General features: G+C 41.7%; 1 protein-coding gene across 1 annotated transcript in view; it reads right to left on the reverse strand.

Moving 5' to 3' along the window:
* The window catches only part of LOC144772151 (pepsin A-like), a 54,839-nt gene that overhangs the window by 15,682 nt on the left and 22,749 nt on the right, over positions 1–16,408 (reverse strand). Inside the window, exon 6 of the mRNA XM_078656299.1 lies at positions 5,246–5,362. Coding sequence (XP_078512425.1) covers positions 5,246–5,362 — 117 coding nt within the window. The remainder of the gene's footprint in view (positions 1–5,245; positions 5,363–16,408) is intronic.

The raw sequence follows: 16,408 nt of genomic DNA on the forward strand, positions 1-16,408 counted from the left end.
TTGGGCCCTTTCCCAATGTGGGCGGTAGACCCACCCACAGAAGTGAGGTACATTTTGTATTGGGTGATGTTGGGGGACGCTGAATGGTAACAAAATTCATGAATCCCTGCACATTCTGAAGTTTCAGTTACAGAAATGTGGGGAAAATATTTGTTTTTAGCCAAAATGCTTCTGGGTAGGAAAACCTGGTGCGAGCCACGCAAGTCATGCCAAGGTGGATTTCCATTGGTGTCTTGTTTCCAGACTGCTTCGGCTGGTTTCACTTGGTGCTGGCTGAGCTAGGGCCAAAAGCCTACACCCACCCAAATTGTAAAATAAAATGGGTTGGTTTTACTTTTCACTGGAAAATTTGAAGCGGCCATTTTGCCAGGTGTTTGGGTGTGGCAGGGAAGGTTTAGAGACAGACCTATCTGTACAATGCAGAAGCGGCCAGTGGAGTGGTGTGGCTCACTGGTTAGAGGCGGCAGACCCGTAAGCAGAGGACGGCCCGGGACCAGGGTTCGATTCCCGACGCGGCAGGGTCGTGGACCAGGGTCAGCGGGCTCGATAATTCTCGCCTCGGTGCCTACTCCAGTCAGGGACCACACTCGGCAACTCTGGGCATTAGCTTGCCTCATCTTCACAACGGCCCCCCAGACCGCCGGCGATGCTTGGTCGCACCTTAGAGATACCCATTAGGGACCATCTCTCAGGGTGAGCCAGGACGGGTTCCCCAGCGGTCGAAGCGCGGAGATACTCCTCCGGGAGTTGATTCTAGCGCTATATAAACCCACAATTAAATTAAATTTTGGGTAGTTTCCTGCCGTGAGCACTAAGCCTAGCCACACAAGGAGGTATGATTTGTATTGGGAGACTTGGAGGAATTATTAGTGTAGGAAATTTGTGGATCTATTCAGATGCCAGAATATTCCATCCCAGAAATGTTGAGGAAAATGTCTGTTTTTAGCCAAGATTTGATGTTTTCAAGCTCGTGTGGGTAGGAACACCACATGAGAACCATACCGGACAACCCCTTGTATCTAAATTCCAGAAATGTCTCGGTGTCGTAGGTTTTCCCAGGTGGTGGCTGAGCTAGGGCAAGCAATCTGCAGTTAGCTGTATGTATACTGTGTGTTAGAACCCCTCTTGTATATTGCAGACCTCTCAACAAAGTTAGATGAGCTGACAGCACATGCCCCGAGCTTGGGTGGACAACAAACTATCAAATATTGTCTACGCTGATGACGTATTACTTCTCAGTAACACACAAACAGGCATTCAATGGCTTCTCTATTGTCTGGCGTTTGCACAATTAAGTAGTTTGTTGCTGGTGGTTGATTAGTTTTTAATCCTTTTAGGTAAATATGTTTACATTGTGTGGCTTTTGCAATGTTTATGATTTTAATTGACTAATAAACTACTCTTATTCATTCTTACAGCTAACGATTTTATTTTTTTTAAAGGGTGGATTTTCCAGGGTGAAATATTGTGTCTCCAGGTTGCATTTTTGGGTATTTTGAGTGCAGGCTCTATGCCCAGCCACTTAAGTGGGGTACCATTTTCAACACGAAACGTATGGTGCTAAAGTATTACCAATTACATTTCTCAGCCATTTGTGAATGTGCAATAAAGAAAACATTCAGCACATTTCCCTTTAAACCACCTGACAATATGGAGAACCTCAAATACAGAGGTGTGTGAATAACCACTGTCCCTAAACTCAGTAGCTTGTGTAGATTTCTGAAGTACATAGATTTCTTTCATACCTAAAAAAAAAAATCATTTTTAGTATGATCAGCCCCAGGTTTTTGGAATAATGCTGCTGGTTCTCAGACTCAGAGGAGTACTGAACCATGCTGCCCAGACCCCAGCCATTGTGCCGTGTCTCTTATTGCCTATTACCTGCCATATTTAACTTACGTATAAGACCCTATTATATGGTACTTTGTATACCCAGGGCCTGGGAGTTAAATGTCACCATTGGAATGCAGGACTTATCGTACGACCGCTGCAGTGACAAGGTGAAAACATGGCTCTAGACCTGCCAGTGCACATTCAACTGGCAGCTTTTAAACTATTTTCAACAAGGAGCTATAGGGGTACTATAGCAGTCAGTCCAAGCCCCATCCACTGATTCAACACAACTATATGGCCTGACGCTGCTTTTGAACAGTTCAATGTGGATTTCAATGCCTGTAATATCACCAAAGCAGCTTGTTGAGCTTTTAAACTATACCTGCTTTGCCAGATCCAATCCTTACTTTTAATAGTTATAAGTCACCCTAAGGTAAGCCATATAAGTCCATAAGACAAGGTGCTAGATTTTAAAAAGCAGGACATGTTTAGTGTGTTTTACATGCACTGACAGTTTAAACGTCTTGTTGTCATTTTCACTGGAGCAAGACTGGCTGACCCATTTGCTAACATATGGTTACACTAGCCCAATCACAAAGTGCTCATTTCCATTTAGGGCAATAAAATATAGTTTTTCAAGGTATCACATAAATGTTTTACCTTAAACCTGACATAGTGAGAATTAAGGTAATGTTGAGGGGACTTTAGAAAGTCGCCCGTTTCTTGTCTCAAGTCTTTAGTAGCCATTTCTGAGTAGCTATAGCAGTTGTCACCTGAGACCACGTGCTGTCTTCCTGCTCTTTGAGGCAAGGATAACAAAGGGCATGTTGGTGAGAGGAGGCGTTACCTCCTGAAAGCATGGCCAGAGATGGCCCAACTTCAAAATGACAGCCGTCCCTGATTGACAAATGTGAGTTAAATTGTAGCCTGACTTTCCTTTGACAAGGTAGATAGATTGGCTTTCATACCTGGAGAGAGAAAACCACTTTTAAACCTGTTTTTCCAGGAGGAGTATGACAATAAAACTGGACACACCGCAAGGGTGTAGCAATAGCTTAGACCCAGGGAAGACGGGTCCTGATATTATGGATTTGGGCAGAGTTACGCACTGTGCGATTGTTTCATGCCAATGCACAAGGAAGTGATGTAACAATGGTTAGGGCTGCCCTTAAGAATTTTGGCCCCATTGGTTAGGAAGTTTTCCCAATTCACAAACTTGAGATAGGTATAAAGGTGACACCCCTGGATCCTTTCCTCTGAGCACTTCTGGACCGAGGACAGAGGAATGGCTGCTCCTGCTGTACCTGGCTACCTCAGAAAAGAAGGCTGCATCTGCTGAACCAAAGACATAACTTCAGAGAGAAAGGTTTCTTCTCCTGCTGTTGACTTTGTAGAGAGACCTCAAGGGCTGAATCTTTTTTCACGTATGCCAATGACCAGAAAATGGACTCCAAGGGCTCATTGACTAGCCTCCTCCTAAAGTTCCAGGACCTACAGCGCTTAAGAAGTCCTGCTCGGCAGAGCCCAACTGACCTGTGCCAACAGGAATTGCCCTGGACCCCACTGGTGCGCTCTTGGTGATAGAGTTTTAGTCCCCGCAAGGTGCCGAAAAGTTCCAGGACCCATGGCTGGTGCTACAATTTACTCTACCTCCTGTAGGAATTGCAACCTTTGTGTCTAGAGCTCAAGGATAATGTTTTTTTAAAAGAACCAGATGTTCATATGCTACTGCCACTCAGCACCCTATCATTGTCAAAGCCCCGGGACACAGACTTCAGATTGCTACCACTGCAGAGTGTTGCAGGTTTGTCGATAGCCTTCAGTTCTGCCAAGACCAAAGGTTTGTACCAGACCACTGGACTTCACTCATTCACCTACTTCAAACTGCACACTGAAGTTGCAGACGACTCAGTCAACTAATCCATAGACATGGAAAAGAACCAGAAAAGTTTCTAATTGTGAGAGTCAGCATGAACTTTTACAGTGTCTTATAAACAGTTTTAAAAAATCATAACTCCGGCTCCCTTCAATTGAGGTTCGTCTTTTTGATGTCTGTTTAAAGATACAAATATAACTAGTTTTATGAATTTGGAGTGAGATGTTTATTGTGCTTTATCTCTTACTTATTAACATTTAAGTGCTGATAACTGTTTACTCTGATGTCCTTTCAATTAAGGCTGACTGCTCAGTGCCACAGCTACTCAGGACAGGGCTACAGTTTAAATTAAAGTAACCTAACTGAACCTGAAACAAGATAGTGAATGTATTCCTTGGTGAGGTTTCTCAAACACCACAACTCATAATAGACTTTCCTACAACACTCATTTTTCATTCTTTTTATAGTCGGTACACAATGAAAAAGCATTGTAAGGTTTTTGGGTAACCTACAAAGCCTATATATCGCTGAGTCCAGAAGTGTCGGAAGGACATAACAGTAAATTGTTTTTGAAAATAGGCCATTGTGACAAGAAGTTACAGATGGAAATGCAGTCACATGCAGCTGTTTTTTCCTACTCATTTTTATTATTCTTTTATTTCAACATTTAGTTTCTTTGAGAAAATCTTCCAGGATCTACACAAATGACGCCTTGCTGAATTGAAGATTTGGTCTACTTTAAAAAAATATATTGGGCCTTATTATGACTACGGCGGTCCATTGGCCCACCATACTTATGGGGACTGTCCACCTGCTTATTCTGAATAAGGCAGTCAGACTGCCACAGATCCACTGCTATTGCAGCCGTGTGAGGCTGGTAATATGCTGGCCAAAGCATATTACTAGTTTCCTCCAAAGTTTTTATGGCGATTTTGTCTTAAGTTAGGATTTTGTCTCAGGTTAGGATTTTGTCCTAAATTAGGATTTTGTCTTAAATTAGAATGTTGTCCTAAATTAGGATTTTGTCTTAAGTTAGGCCTTTGTCTTAAGTTAGGATTTCGTCTTAAATTAAACTTAAGACAAACTTAAGTTAAACTTAAGTTTAACTGAAGACAAAATCCTAACTTAAGACAAAATCCTAACTTAGGACAAGATCTTTGTGTAAGACAAAATCCTAATTTAGGACAAAATCCTAACTGAAGATAAAATCCTAATTTAGGACAATATCCTAATTTAGGACAACATCCTAATTTAAGACAAAGACAACATCCTAATTTAGGACAAAATCCTAATTTAAGACAAAATCCTAATTTAAGACTAGTAAATGCCTTCTGTGAATACCAAAAGTAGTAAGTTTAGGATTTTGTCTTAAGTTAGTTCTGTGAATCGGGCCCTGAGTTTACATTTTCTTGAGATCCCGCTGTTTGTATTTCCTAATTTGAAATATTAACTTTTTTGCAATTTGATTTATTTTGTATTTATAACTAACAGCAGGATAAAGCATCCATTCATTCATTCATGCTTTCATTTGAGTACCTGTCCATATTAATCTGCCAGTATCGCTCCTTGGAGACTGGCACCCAGTAGATATTTCCAAGGTAATATGAGGGGTCAATTGCACCAAAGGTCAGCATACTTCCACTTTCTCCATAGCTGTGAAGATAAATTAGAGAACATTTCTTAATAAGACAATCAACTGATGATGTTTCTAGAGTTACCTTTCATGTAGATTTGGTGATTTCATGTACCTCACATGTGCACATCCACACCACCAGGCGAAGAACCAAAATCATCACAACTGCACCTCCGGTCCCACTTTTCCTTCAAAGAGACCTAATCAACACTCAAAACTTGGGGCATGATTCATCTCAGAAATATCACCCCTGTAAGCACATCAGTACCATCTTTGATAAACACAATTCATATATCAGCTACTTATGCAACGCATAGGAGACATCTCACTATGCTGCGCAAGTCTGCCATTGCTACCAGCCCCCTCTGCTACTAAACCATGTTTTATACTGTGCTGCACATCACCTCACGGATACTTCAGAGTGCTCCAGAATTGTGGAATACCAGGAGACTAATCATCTAAAAGGCAGTTTTCTAAAAACATATGAAACAATATATGCCTACATATAAAGGGGTTCCCAATCAATACTCTTTCACCAGTATTCTGTTGTCATATCACTCACATTATACTCCCTCCCACCCAAGCAGAGGATATAAGTCAAAAGACCAGTCCTCTCCAGCAGGTGGATGTTTTTGCTTTAGGTGACTGTGTTTGCCCTTACACTTCAACAGATACACCTAAAATTAGTTCCCAAAAATAGACATTTATTATAAATATAAATGTTCATTCCTCACTATAAACCAGCTATGGTATATTTTAGGCCTGGGCGGAATTTGCGTAGTTGTGTTACGCAAAGTTCCGCAAAGATGTAAAAAATCTCTGTGAGAATGCGGCATTGTTCTGCCCATTTGCGATGCGGTTTTCCTGCTCGGGGACACTGTTTGCGTGCTCGGGGGGAAATATCTGGTGAACTTGCCCATGTGGTCGCCAATTGGCGCAGCAATATTGTTTCACTTGTCCCACCCGTTTGCGATGAATGTTTACTCTTCTCGAAAGCGGATGTCCGATGGCGCATCAAAATGCCGTGTTCATGATCTCACACTCTAGCGGGATCGTGCGGCCAGCTACCAAAATCTCATGGCGCACGTGAACGGATAGGAAAACCTCATGCGCAAACATACATTTTGAAAGCGCGAACAAGGAAAAAATCCGCTACGCCGCGGATCGCCGAATTTTAAGCAATTCTGCGTTCTCCACAGAATGCTGAATTGTCAACATTCCACAAATTCCACCACCGGAGCGGATTTTACCGCCCAGGCCTAGTATATTTATTTATCCTACATAAAACAAGCATAAGTCATTAGAGTAGCCAGAGTGCATATTCAGATTTTTGATTGAAACCACCCCCACCGCAGACTTGTGATTGGCATTTAAACCAGTTCTATCTGACTTGAGAGAACCCTCCAGTAACTACTTGTGGACAAGCAGCTCCCCAACTGGAGACAGAGCTTACATCCACCAAAACATAATCCGCCGAAGCTCTGTAGCTACAGTACATTATCTATATCTCACAATTGTACAATGCACTGTCTTTTCCCAAGATATGTTGTTTGCAGTGTCATAACTATTAGTATAATAACTATTATTTTAAATGGTAGAAGTGATATAATAGAAAACGGTTTAAGCTGTGCATGGAGAAGGTGCAAGTTTTAGTTAATGTAGTGGGCTACTGAGTTAAATGCACAGTGCATGAGCTGCAGTAGGTATAATAGTTTGAAGGTGTTGCGTAAATTATAAATTACAGTAATACAGATAAGGTTGCAAATTAAATTTTTTTGTGTGTAGTTTATGTTTAGTTTGGAGTTAAAGAATCAATAAAGCTATACTAATATAAATGTGTTGTGTGATGTATACATTTAAGGTATAACTATAACTTTCAAATTTAAATGTTTGCATATTTTAAGTTTTCTTTGTATAGAAAGAATAAGTAAAGTTTTCCTAACTATAACAGTGGTTAAATCGAGTGGACTGTCATTAAGTGGAGTGTGGAACAGTAAAGTGGAGGAGAGAGTCAAGCAGTGTACTGTCGTAAAGTGAATTACAGTGAAGTGGAGTAGAGTGGAGTGGAGTTGAGTGTGTTACAGTGGAGTGGCAACCAGTGGAGTTGTACAGAGTGTTGTGCTATAGAGTGGAGTGTAGTACAGTGCAGTGGGATAGAGTGTAATGAGATAGATTAGAGCATCATAAAGAGGAGTGGAGTAAAGAGTGGCATAGTTTACAGTGGAATACATTGTTATATAGTGCAGTGGCATGTAGTATAGTACAGTAGCCTGGAATGCACTAAAGTGGATAACAGCCCCAACAGTGGAAGACACTAATCACACTCCACTTTGCTAGTTCACAAAGGCAAGTTGCTTCTAGGAAAGCTACATTTTTGGTCTAAGATTACCTTTATGGATACCGAAAAGTGGTAAATTGAGGCTTTTGGTCTCAGTTTACCTTTGTGAATACGGAAAAGTAGTAAAGTAGCACAAAAGTGTAAGTTTACCTTTGTGAATACTCAAGATGTGTAGTTGGCATTCTCTAAAGATGGGTGTGCCAGCTGACTTTTTGAGGTGTTTTCTTTAGTTAACGTGTTCAATTAGATAGTTGCATACAAATTGCAAACATTTGTAAAAAAGTCAGACATAAGGGCCCAATTACCTAAGATAAATCTTGGCCTGAAGTCTAAGTTTACGCATGAAGTCTAACTTTACCCTTCTGAATTGGACCAGCGTATTCTACGGAGAGTCAATTACAGTGTTTCACAAAAACCTCCTGCTAATGTTACAATGAGACTGAAATAACAGTGGGTGCATGCACTAAGCCCTCTTTGTAAACCAGTATGAACAAATGGCACCAACAGGTTTGAAAATAGGCATACACTTTACAATGAGACTGGTGTATTAATTGCACATAACTGACATTCACAGGAGGTCGCCAACCTCCTGCCTCATGAATAAAAATGAGGAAAGAGGAATTTTATAAACCCCTGTAAATGCCTGAGAACACAGTAGTGGAGGCCTGAGAAGAACAGCAGACCCCCCATCCTTGCATTCGCATTCATTCCAAGTGAACACATTTTTTGTACAAAAAAAAACTTTTTCACTTATAGAAACATTGACTAATTTTAGGAAGCAAAATTTCACTTGGAACAAATGACATCAGCGATCATGCACAGGTCCCCTACACCATTGTCAAGTTACATTGAGGCCACTTGTCATGATTCGAAGTGGATGCGGGCCAAGAGGAACAGCTTCCCCACTCTGAGTCAGTTTCCATACTGAGTACGGCGCCTTGAACTGATTGATAATTTGTGAACACAGTTGCTCTTTAAAATCATCAATACATTACATTTTGGCTACCGAAAGTGGGGGGACGGGACTCCCTTTTCAAGCACCCTCCTCTTTATAATTTAGACAAAGGGGACATTTCTGATCTCGCTCCGAAGGGCTATTAGCAGCATCGGTCAGTAGCGAGTCCGAGTCGTACTCGAGATTTCTTTGCGACTCGTACAGCTGCATGAGCGAGCAAGTATGATGCGCTTCAAGCCTCGCGCCATGACCGACTTGTACCCGTCAGCGATGCCTGCTGAGCGACCTAAATCTGTCTGGAGCATACAGTGCAAAGCGTATGGTTTCCGGGTAGCCAAGTACGATGTGTGTTGCGGGCAGCGGTGTGAGTCAGAGCCTCCGGCTCAAAAAAGCTCCCGGAAGCATTCTTCGGAGATCTGCGCCTGACCCACCTTCCCCGGGGCCCTATGACTTGGACAGTGGGGGGACCCAGGGGTCCCCCTCACCCATGCATGTACTTTGCGGGGAGCACCAACGCAAACATGCAACAGGGGGCCCCCTTTTCCAAGATGTACATTTTTCACGATGGAAGCCTATGTGCATGACGTACAACAGGCTCCTTTTCACTTCAATGGGGCTCCAAGCCACCTAAGTCCGTCAGCTCTGCAGTGCTTCATACTCTGTGGCTCGGAGCCCCGGGTCATGAGTCCTTCGGAAAGCTCTACAGGACTACAGTCAGCCGTAGGGCTTTCCAAGCGAGATCGGAATTGGCCCCTAAGGCGTAAAAGTTACCTTGTCAGTTGGAAATACTTTAATGACATAACATTTTTTTTAAGACATCAAGACAAGGCTTTTGATATCAGAAAACCCAGTGTTTCTGCTAATATCAGAGTTAGTGACCACAAACATTCAATCAATAAATCAGTAGAGGGTCACGTGATGATATACAGTTATATTTCTGCCAATCCTAATATTGCAGACGGACATATAGCCAATTCTCTGATGGCCCTTACTATGGTCTGACCACATCTAAGGGGGTCATTAGGATCGCGGATTTCCCGCATCCTCCGGGCCGCCGGAAGCCACCGCCGGCCCGGAGGATGCGGGAAATCCGCTGCGGATGATTGAAAGACCCACCGCCAAATTTAGGATGGCTGGTGGTTCTTTGAATCTGTCCACCACTTTTCCGCCGCAGTCGCCTTCCGACCGCGGCAGAAAAGCATTAACATGGCTGGCGGTGTCTATCAGACACCGCCAGCCATATTATGATGGAGTAGGAAGTATGCTTTTCCACGGCGGCTTTTCCGCCGTGGAAAAGCATACGGACCTTCACTGCGGGGGCCCGTTGCGGGCCCCCTGGGTGAAGAGGGGGTGGGGGTGCACATGGGGGGTACCTATGGTACCCCCCTGCATTTGCGTGGACAAAGCGGCAGGCACCGCGCGGTGCCTGCTGCTTTGTGCATGCAAATGCCGTGCATGCATTTTTAACATTGCGGCGGGTGCAGCTTGAAGCTGCACCCGCCGCAATGTTACAAATAGAGGATGTGACCGCCACCCTGGTGGTCACATCCTAATCTGCATGGAGGGACCGACGCTGCCCCTGCGGACGGTCCCTCCTACTCTATGGTGGCGGATGGACTCAGGTCCGTCCGCCATCATAATCGGCCCCTAAGTCGGGTGGACAGACCACTATGTTGGTGGGGAGGAAACTCCGTCGTCATTGCAATGGAGTTCCCTCTTTGCCATCATATAAATTAGGCCTTTATTCCCTGGAAATTATGTCAAAAGTCTTCCGCAGGATATGACAGCAAGGGTATGAAGTCATAATTTCGATGTTTAAATATCGATATACTAGAATATCGATGTTTAAATATGGATGTGGCACAATATCTACCTGCTAGAATATCGTCGAACAGAATACAGACATGTAGATAAGAAATATTGTTTTACCTAATATCGAAGTTAGTAATATAGTTAGAAGAAATATTGTTGTTAATAATAAAACAATTTATTTTAGTGTTCTGTATTTTAGTATAGGGGTTAAAAGTATTTTAATTCCGCAGCGAGTTGTGGGTTTAAAGGGGAATAGGGTGGATAGTAATTTAATTATAATATATTTATTTATAATTTTTAGAAGTTATTCATTTTATACAAAATTAAATAGTGTGTTTTAGTTCTGTACCAGGTTGCGGGTTTATAGGGGAATAGGGTGGGAAGTAATTTAATTATAATGAATTCATTATTAATTTTATTTAATTCATATTTTCGTATTTAATACTTTATCTTGTTAATAGTGTTAATTAATTTGTCATTAACTAGTGACTGAATATTTTTAAATATTAATTATTAATTATAAACATGTTAATTGTGCCATTTTCTAGGAGTGGGCTGTGGGTTTATAGGGAAGTAAGGTGGGAAGTAACGTAATTATAATTAAATACTTAATAATTTAATTACATGATATTTATGTATTTAATAATGTATATTGTTGATTGTGTTCATTAATTTGTTATTAATTGGTTATTATGGGTTATTAATTATTACTTATTAATTTGTAAATATGTTAATTGTGGGTTTTTGTAGGAGCAGGTTGTGGGTTTATAGGGGAGTAAGGTAGGAAGTAATTTAATTTGAATGAATTAGTTAATAATTTGTATTAATTCGCATTTGTGCATTTAATATTTTATGTTGTTAATTGTGTTAAATAATGTATTATTATTTAATTATTATTTGGTTATTAATTATTAATAATTAATTGGAAAATATGTAAATTGTGTCCGTTTTTTAGGAGTGGGTTGTGGATTTATAAGGGAGTAAAGTGGGAAGAAATTACAATTTAATATATTTTTTAGATAATATTTAGTTATTGCTATTTTAAATTCTTAGGGGCCCATTAAGATGTCGGGCGGATCGCCACAGGTGGCGATCCACCCGGCATCCTGGTCCTCCGCGGCAGACGGAAAGACGGACGGACGGAGCACTGCCAGCCATATTACAATGGCCTGAAACAGATGCCTTTCCGTGGTGGCAGGGCCCCCTGTGGGCCCCCACGGTGAAGGCGAGGTGGGGGGTGCACATGGGGGGCTACCTGTGGTACCCCATGCATTTGCATACACAATGCGGCCGGCACCGCGCAGTGCCTGCCACTTTGTGTATGCAAATGCATACATGCATTTTTAGCATTGGGGCGGGTGGTGCTGAGAGCACCGCCCGCCACAATGTTAAAAATGCAGGATGCGCCCGCCACTGTGGTGGGTGCATCCTAATACCCCCCACGGGACCCCCGCCTTTATGGTGGGTGGTCCCAAGTACCGTGAGGATGGCGGGCGGGCAAAGTCCGCCCGCAATCCTAATGAGGGCCTTAGTGTGAATTAATTTATTACTGATTGTTTTTAATTTGGTTGTTCATTCTTATTATTAAATTAATTAACTTTGAAGCAATTATGTTCATTGTGTAATGTTTAACTATATTAATGGTGTCATTTATAGGAGGATTTAGAGGGACGTAAATTATGTTTTATTATTTAGGTGTATGTTAATTAAAGTTTATTATTTTGCTGAAGTGGGAATAGTAAATTATTCCATTCTGCTATCCAACACTTTCCCTACTGTTGCAGTTGTTGGAGTGGGAATAGTTTTTGTATCCCCTACACTATGCAACACTTTCTCTACTGTTGCACTCTTTAGAGTGGGAATAGTAAATTAATACCCTTTGCTAACCAACACTTTCACTACTGCTGCACTTGCTGGAGTGAGAATAGTAAATTTTTCCCCTCCAATATCCAACACTTTCTCTGCTGTTGCACTCCTGTAGTGGGAAAAGTAATTTTATCCCCTCCGCTATCCAACACTTTCCCTACTCTTGCACTCCCTGGAGTTGGAATAGTTATTTTAGCCCCTCTGCTATCCAACCTTTTCCCTACTGTATAACTTGCTGGAGTGGGAATAGTAAATTATTCCCTTTTGCTATTCAACACTTTTATATGGTTGAACTTGCTGGAGGTGAATTCGAAATTTAAGCCCCTCGGCTATCCACCACTTTCTCTACTGTTGCACTTGTTGGAGTGGCAATAGTAATTTTATCCCCTATGCTATCCAACACTTTCCCTACTGTTGCACTCTGTAGGGTGGGAATAGTAAATGATTCCCCTCTGCTATCTAACACTTTCCCTACTGTTGCAGTTGCTGGAGTGGGAATAGTAAGGTATTACCCTCAGCTATCCAACACTTTCACTACTGTTGCACTTGTTGGAGTGGGAATAAACAAATATTCCCCACCGCTATTCAACACTTTCCCTACTGTTGCACTCTTTGGAGTGGGAATAGTAATTTTATCCCCTCCGCTATCCAACACTTTCCGTACTGTTGGACTTGCTGGAGTAGGAATTGTAAATGATTCCCCTCCGCTATCCTACACGTTCCTAGTGTTGCACTTGCTGGAGTGGGAATAGTAATTTTATCCTCTCCGCTATCCAACACTTTCCCTACTGTTGCACTTGCTGGAGTGGGAATAGTAAATTATTCCCTTCTGCAATCCAACACTTTCCTTACTGTTGCTCTTCCTGGAGCAGGAGTTGTAAATGATTCCACTCCGCTATCCAACACTTTTCATACTTTTACATTCCCTGAGGTGGGAATAGTAATTGTATCCACTACGCTATCCTACAATTCCCCTACTGTTTTAGTAAAGTAGTGTAAAATATTGTTTTAAAATTAAATAATTATTATAATATTTTAATTTATTAAATATATAAATTGTATGTTTATATTTATGCTACATGGGTGTAGATATATATATATATTATTTTGCCTTCTATTTTTCTGATTATATAAATATGTAGTTATAAATTGTATTATTTTTCTAACATTTTATAATTTACATTTATTATTTATATTTTTTAATCATTTTAACTATGTTTTTATTCATTATATTTCTTTAATTTATTTTATATTATTTTTAAGACATTTAAAAAAAAAAATTTTGAACATCGATATTTTAAACAATGATATTTTGTTTTCTATATTTTTGTACTTCCTTGACATCGATATTCTGTACACGATATTTGTGTACCTCGATATTCCTGTTGTCTTAATTCTGTCAGTGCTCCAACAGCATGCTGAAGCAAAGAGGGCATCATATCATTAGATATCCACTGGCACGGTCTCAGTGAAGCTGTTGACATTTGGCAACAGAGCTCTGAGCGGGAGAAATTTGAATTTCATGAGCAGGGAAGGTCGCTTGCTGTCCAGATATTTTTGTCCCTGGACTTAGCCAAGATTTCTTCCTTTGGACTTAGAGACTAATTTATATTTTGGTCCTCCCACCTGATTTAAATGAGGACAGACTGTAGTTTTACCACATCTTGACTAATCCAATACCACTGTAACGAAATTTCTCCAATGGAGCAAGTGCTGCCAGAGAATTGGCTTTATGTCAGTCCACCCTATTAGGATGGGCAGACATATAACTGTTTTTTTTGTCCATCACTGGCAGGCAAACCCAGGTGGAGGGAATAGTAAAAAAGACGAGATGCCTCCCTCGCCAGGGGAGATGACGGCCACTGAGAGGGCATTTTTCTATTTTTAAACAGAAAATCCCAATTGAAATTTTCTTTTTGAAAAGAAAACAGTTTGGTGCAAGGCTCCATCATGATAACCGAGCCCCACATCAAACTGTAAAGTGCATGGACAGGAATTGCCTTGACAGCGGTTCCTAGCAGTGCTAAAGAAATTACCGCTAGCTTGGCAGTGATTTCTAAATTTGAAGCATGGCACCTAATTCTGGGCAACAGTGTTATTTACTCAATGGCCTGGAAAAAAACGGGCCATTCGACAAACTATGAAATAGGCCCTCAGTTACTTTTTTGGAGTTCAGATTTTTCCCATCCGGCAATGTTCAGCGTGTAGCCCAAGACTGCTTAAAAAGCTGGATACCTTCTCCGCGATGACCCCCTTAATCATATTTCCTGTTGCGGAGTAGAAGCAACCTAAATCTTTGGTCCAGCAAAAAGGCACCTTCGTCAGATCAGCATGACAGGTTTGTCCAGATCCTCTGGAGAGCTGTGGTTCCAAAATGTTTCAGGATGTATTAGTAGTGGTATACTTCGACACCAGCCAAGGGTCCAGGACCTTGGGGAAGCAATTGAGGTTCATGATTCAAGCAGCAGGGTCTCTGACAGATCCAGGTTGAACTGGTCAGCTAGAAAATTGCAAATTAGGCTTCTTGTTGGGTCTCTGTAGCAGAAACATAAGGTCAGCAATATGAACCTCGGAGTCTGGCCTTGGGTACAAGACCGAGAGTAGATCCAGTCTTCTTGGTTCTTCTCATGTCACAGACTGCAGGTAAAGTCCTCTTATGTTTTTCAGCCAAAACGGTTGTTGGGATACACACTCCCTTTTGTAACCAAATGTAATCAAGAGTCTGTATAGGTGGGTGGTGCCCGTGGGGTTGAGCCCCCTGTACCTGGGTTTGAAACAACTATTTGACGCACTGTTCCCTCGAGAACAGTGTCTCCCCAGAGCACTCAGTGCCAAGTTCAGTAAATAGTTCCAAAACGTGTAAACAAAGTTCAATATATCCTTTTAATTATTCATTTTTGGTTCATATCATGATTATCCTCATGTTCTGATAACATTTGGCCCGGTGGCAAAATGCATTTCGGGCTTTAGCCCTTCTTCAGGGGACGTGTACAATCCTTAAGAAACTTTATCCTTAAGTTTTCAATGTTTGCCAAAAACCGGATAACTCCAATCCACAGGAGCCCAGAGACCGGTGGTGATCCAAATGGTCAAAGGAATGCACGATCCCTACGATCGGTTCAATTACAATCACCGGAAAAACTTACCGCTGTATATGTGTATTCAAAACCGGTATCTTCTCCTTATTGTTTCGAGACTTCAAAGACGGTACAATAAAGTCGTTTTAAGTGTTTTTTAGTATAAATAAGTGCTCAAAACACTATCTTCTCGTTATGTTTATCAGGACTTCAACAGTCCGTGAAAACGAAGTCGGTAGTCACTCTAATTTCTTGTATTAATTGGCACACTTCTTCAAGAAACACTCCCCCATGTGGAGTATAGCGTCAAGGGGCCACCCTATGCGTATATGCGGGTGCACCTGATTCTTTCGGATTTGAATTTTCTCTACTGTGTCAGTGCTTATCTCCGGCCGTCGCAAGTAATGTGTTGTCTGCACAGCGATAAGTTTTTCCGGTGATTGTAATTGAACCGACCGTAGGGATCGTGCATTCCTTTGACCATTTTGGATCAACACCGGTCTCTGGGCTCCTGTGGATTGGAGCTAAAGCCCGAAATGCATTGGGCCACCGGGCCAAATGTTATCAGAACATGAGAATAATCATGATATGAACCAAAAATGAATAATTAAAAGGATATATTGAAATTTGTTTACACGTTTTGGAACTATTTACTGAACTTGGCACTGGGTGCTCTGGGGAGACACTGTTCTCGAGGGAACAGTGCGTCAAATAACTCTTTTGTTTTTCCTCAGTCCATAAATGTGTTCCATGGAGGTTACAGGAGATGCCCCATTTATTCTACATACCAGCCGGCCTGTGGGTTGGGAAAACTCCCGTCCATCCCCAATCCAATGGCGAAAAGGTTTGCTAGGCTTGCCCTATTTAGCTTTGCAACACGTCCCGTGTGCCTCGCCCTTCACAAAACCAACATCACAGAAACATTTCTCCCCTGTGCAGAGCTCTTTTGCCCGCCTCAGAGGTATGTGCAGGGAAATGAGCAACCCCTACCCTGTGGTCAGTCTAAACCAGTTCTGAG

Source organism: Lissotriton helveticus, chromosome 8, assembly GCF_964261635.1.
Source record: "Lissotriton helveticus chromosome 8, aLisHel1.1, whole genome shotgun sequence".
Classification (NCBI taxonomy): domain Eukaryota; kingdom Metazoa; phylum Chordata; class Amphibia; order Caudata; family Salamandridae; genus Lissotriton; species Lissotriton helveticus.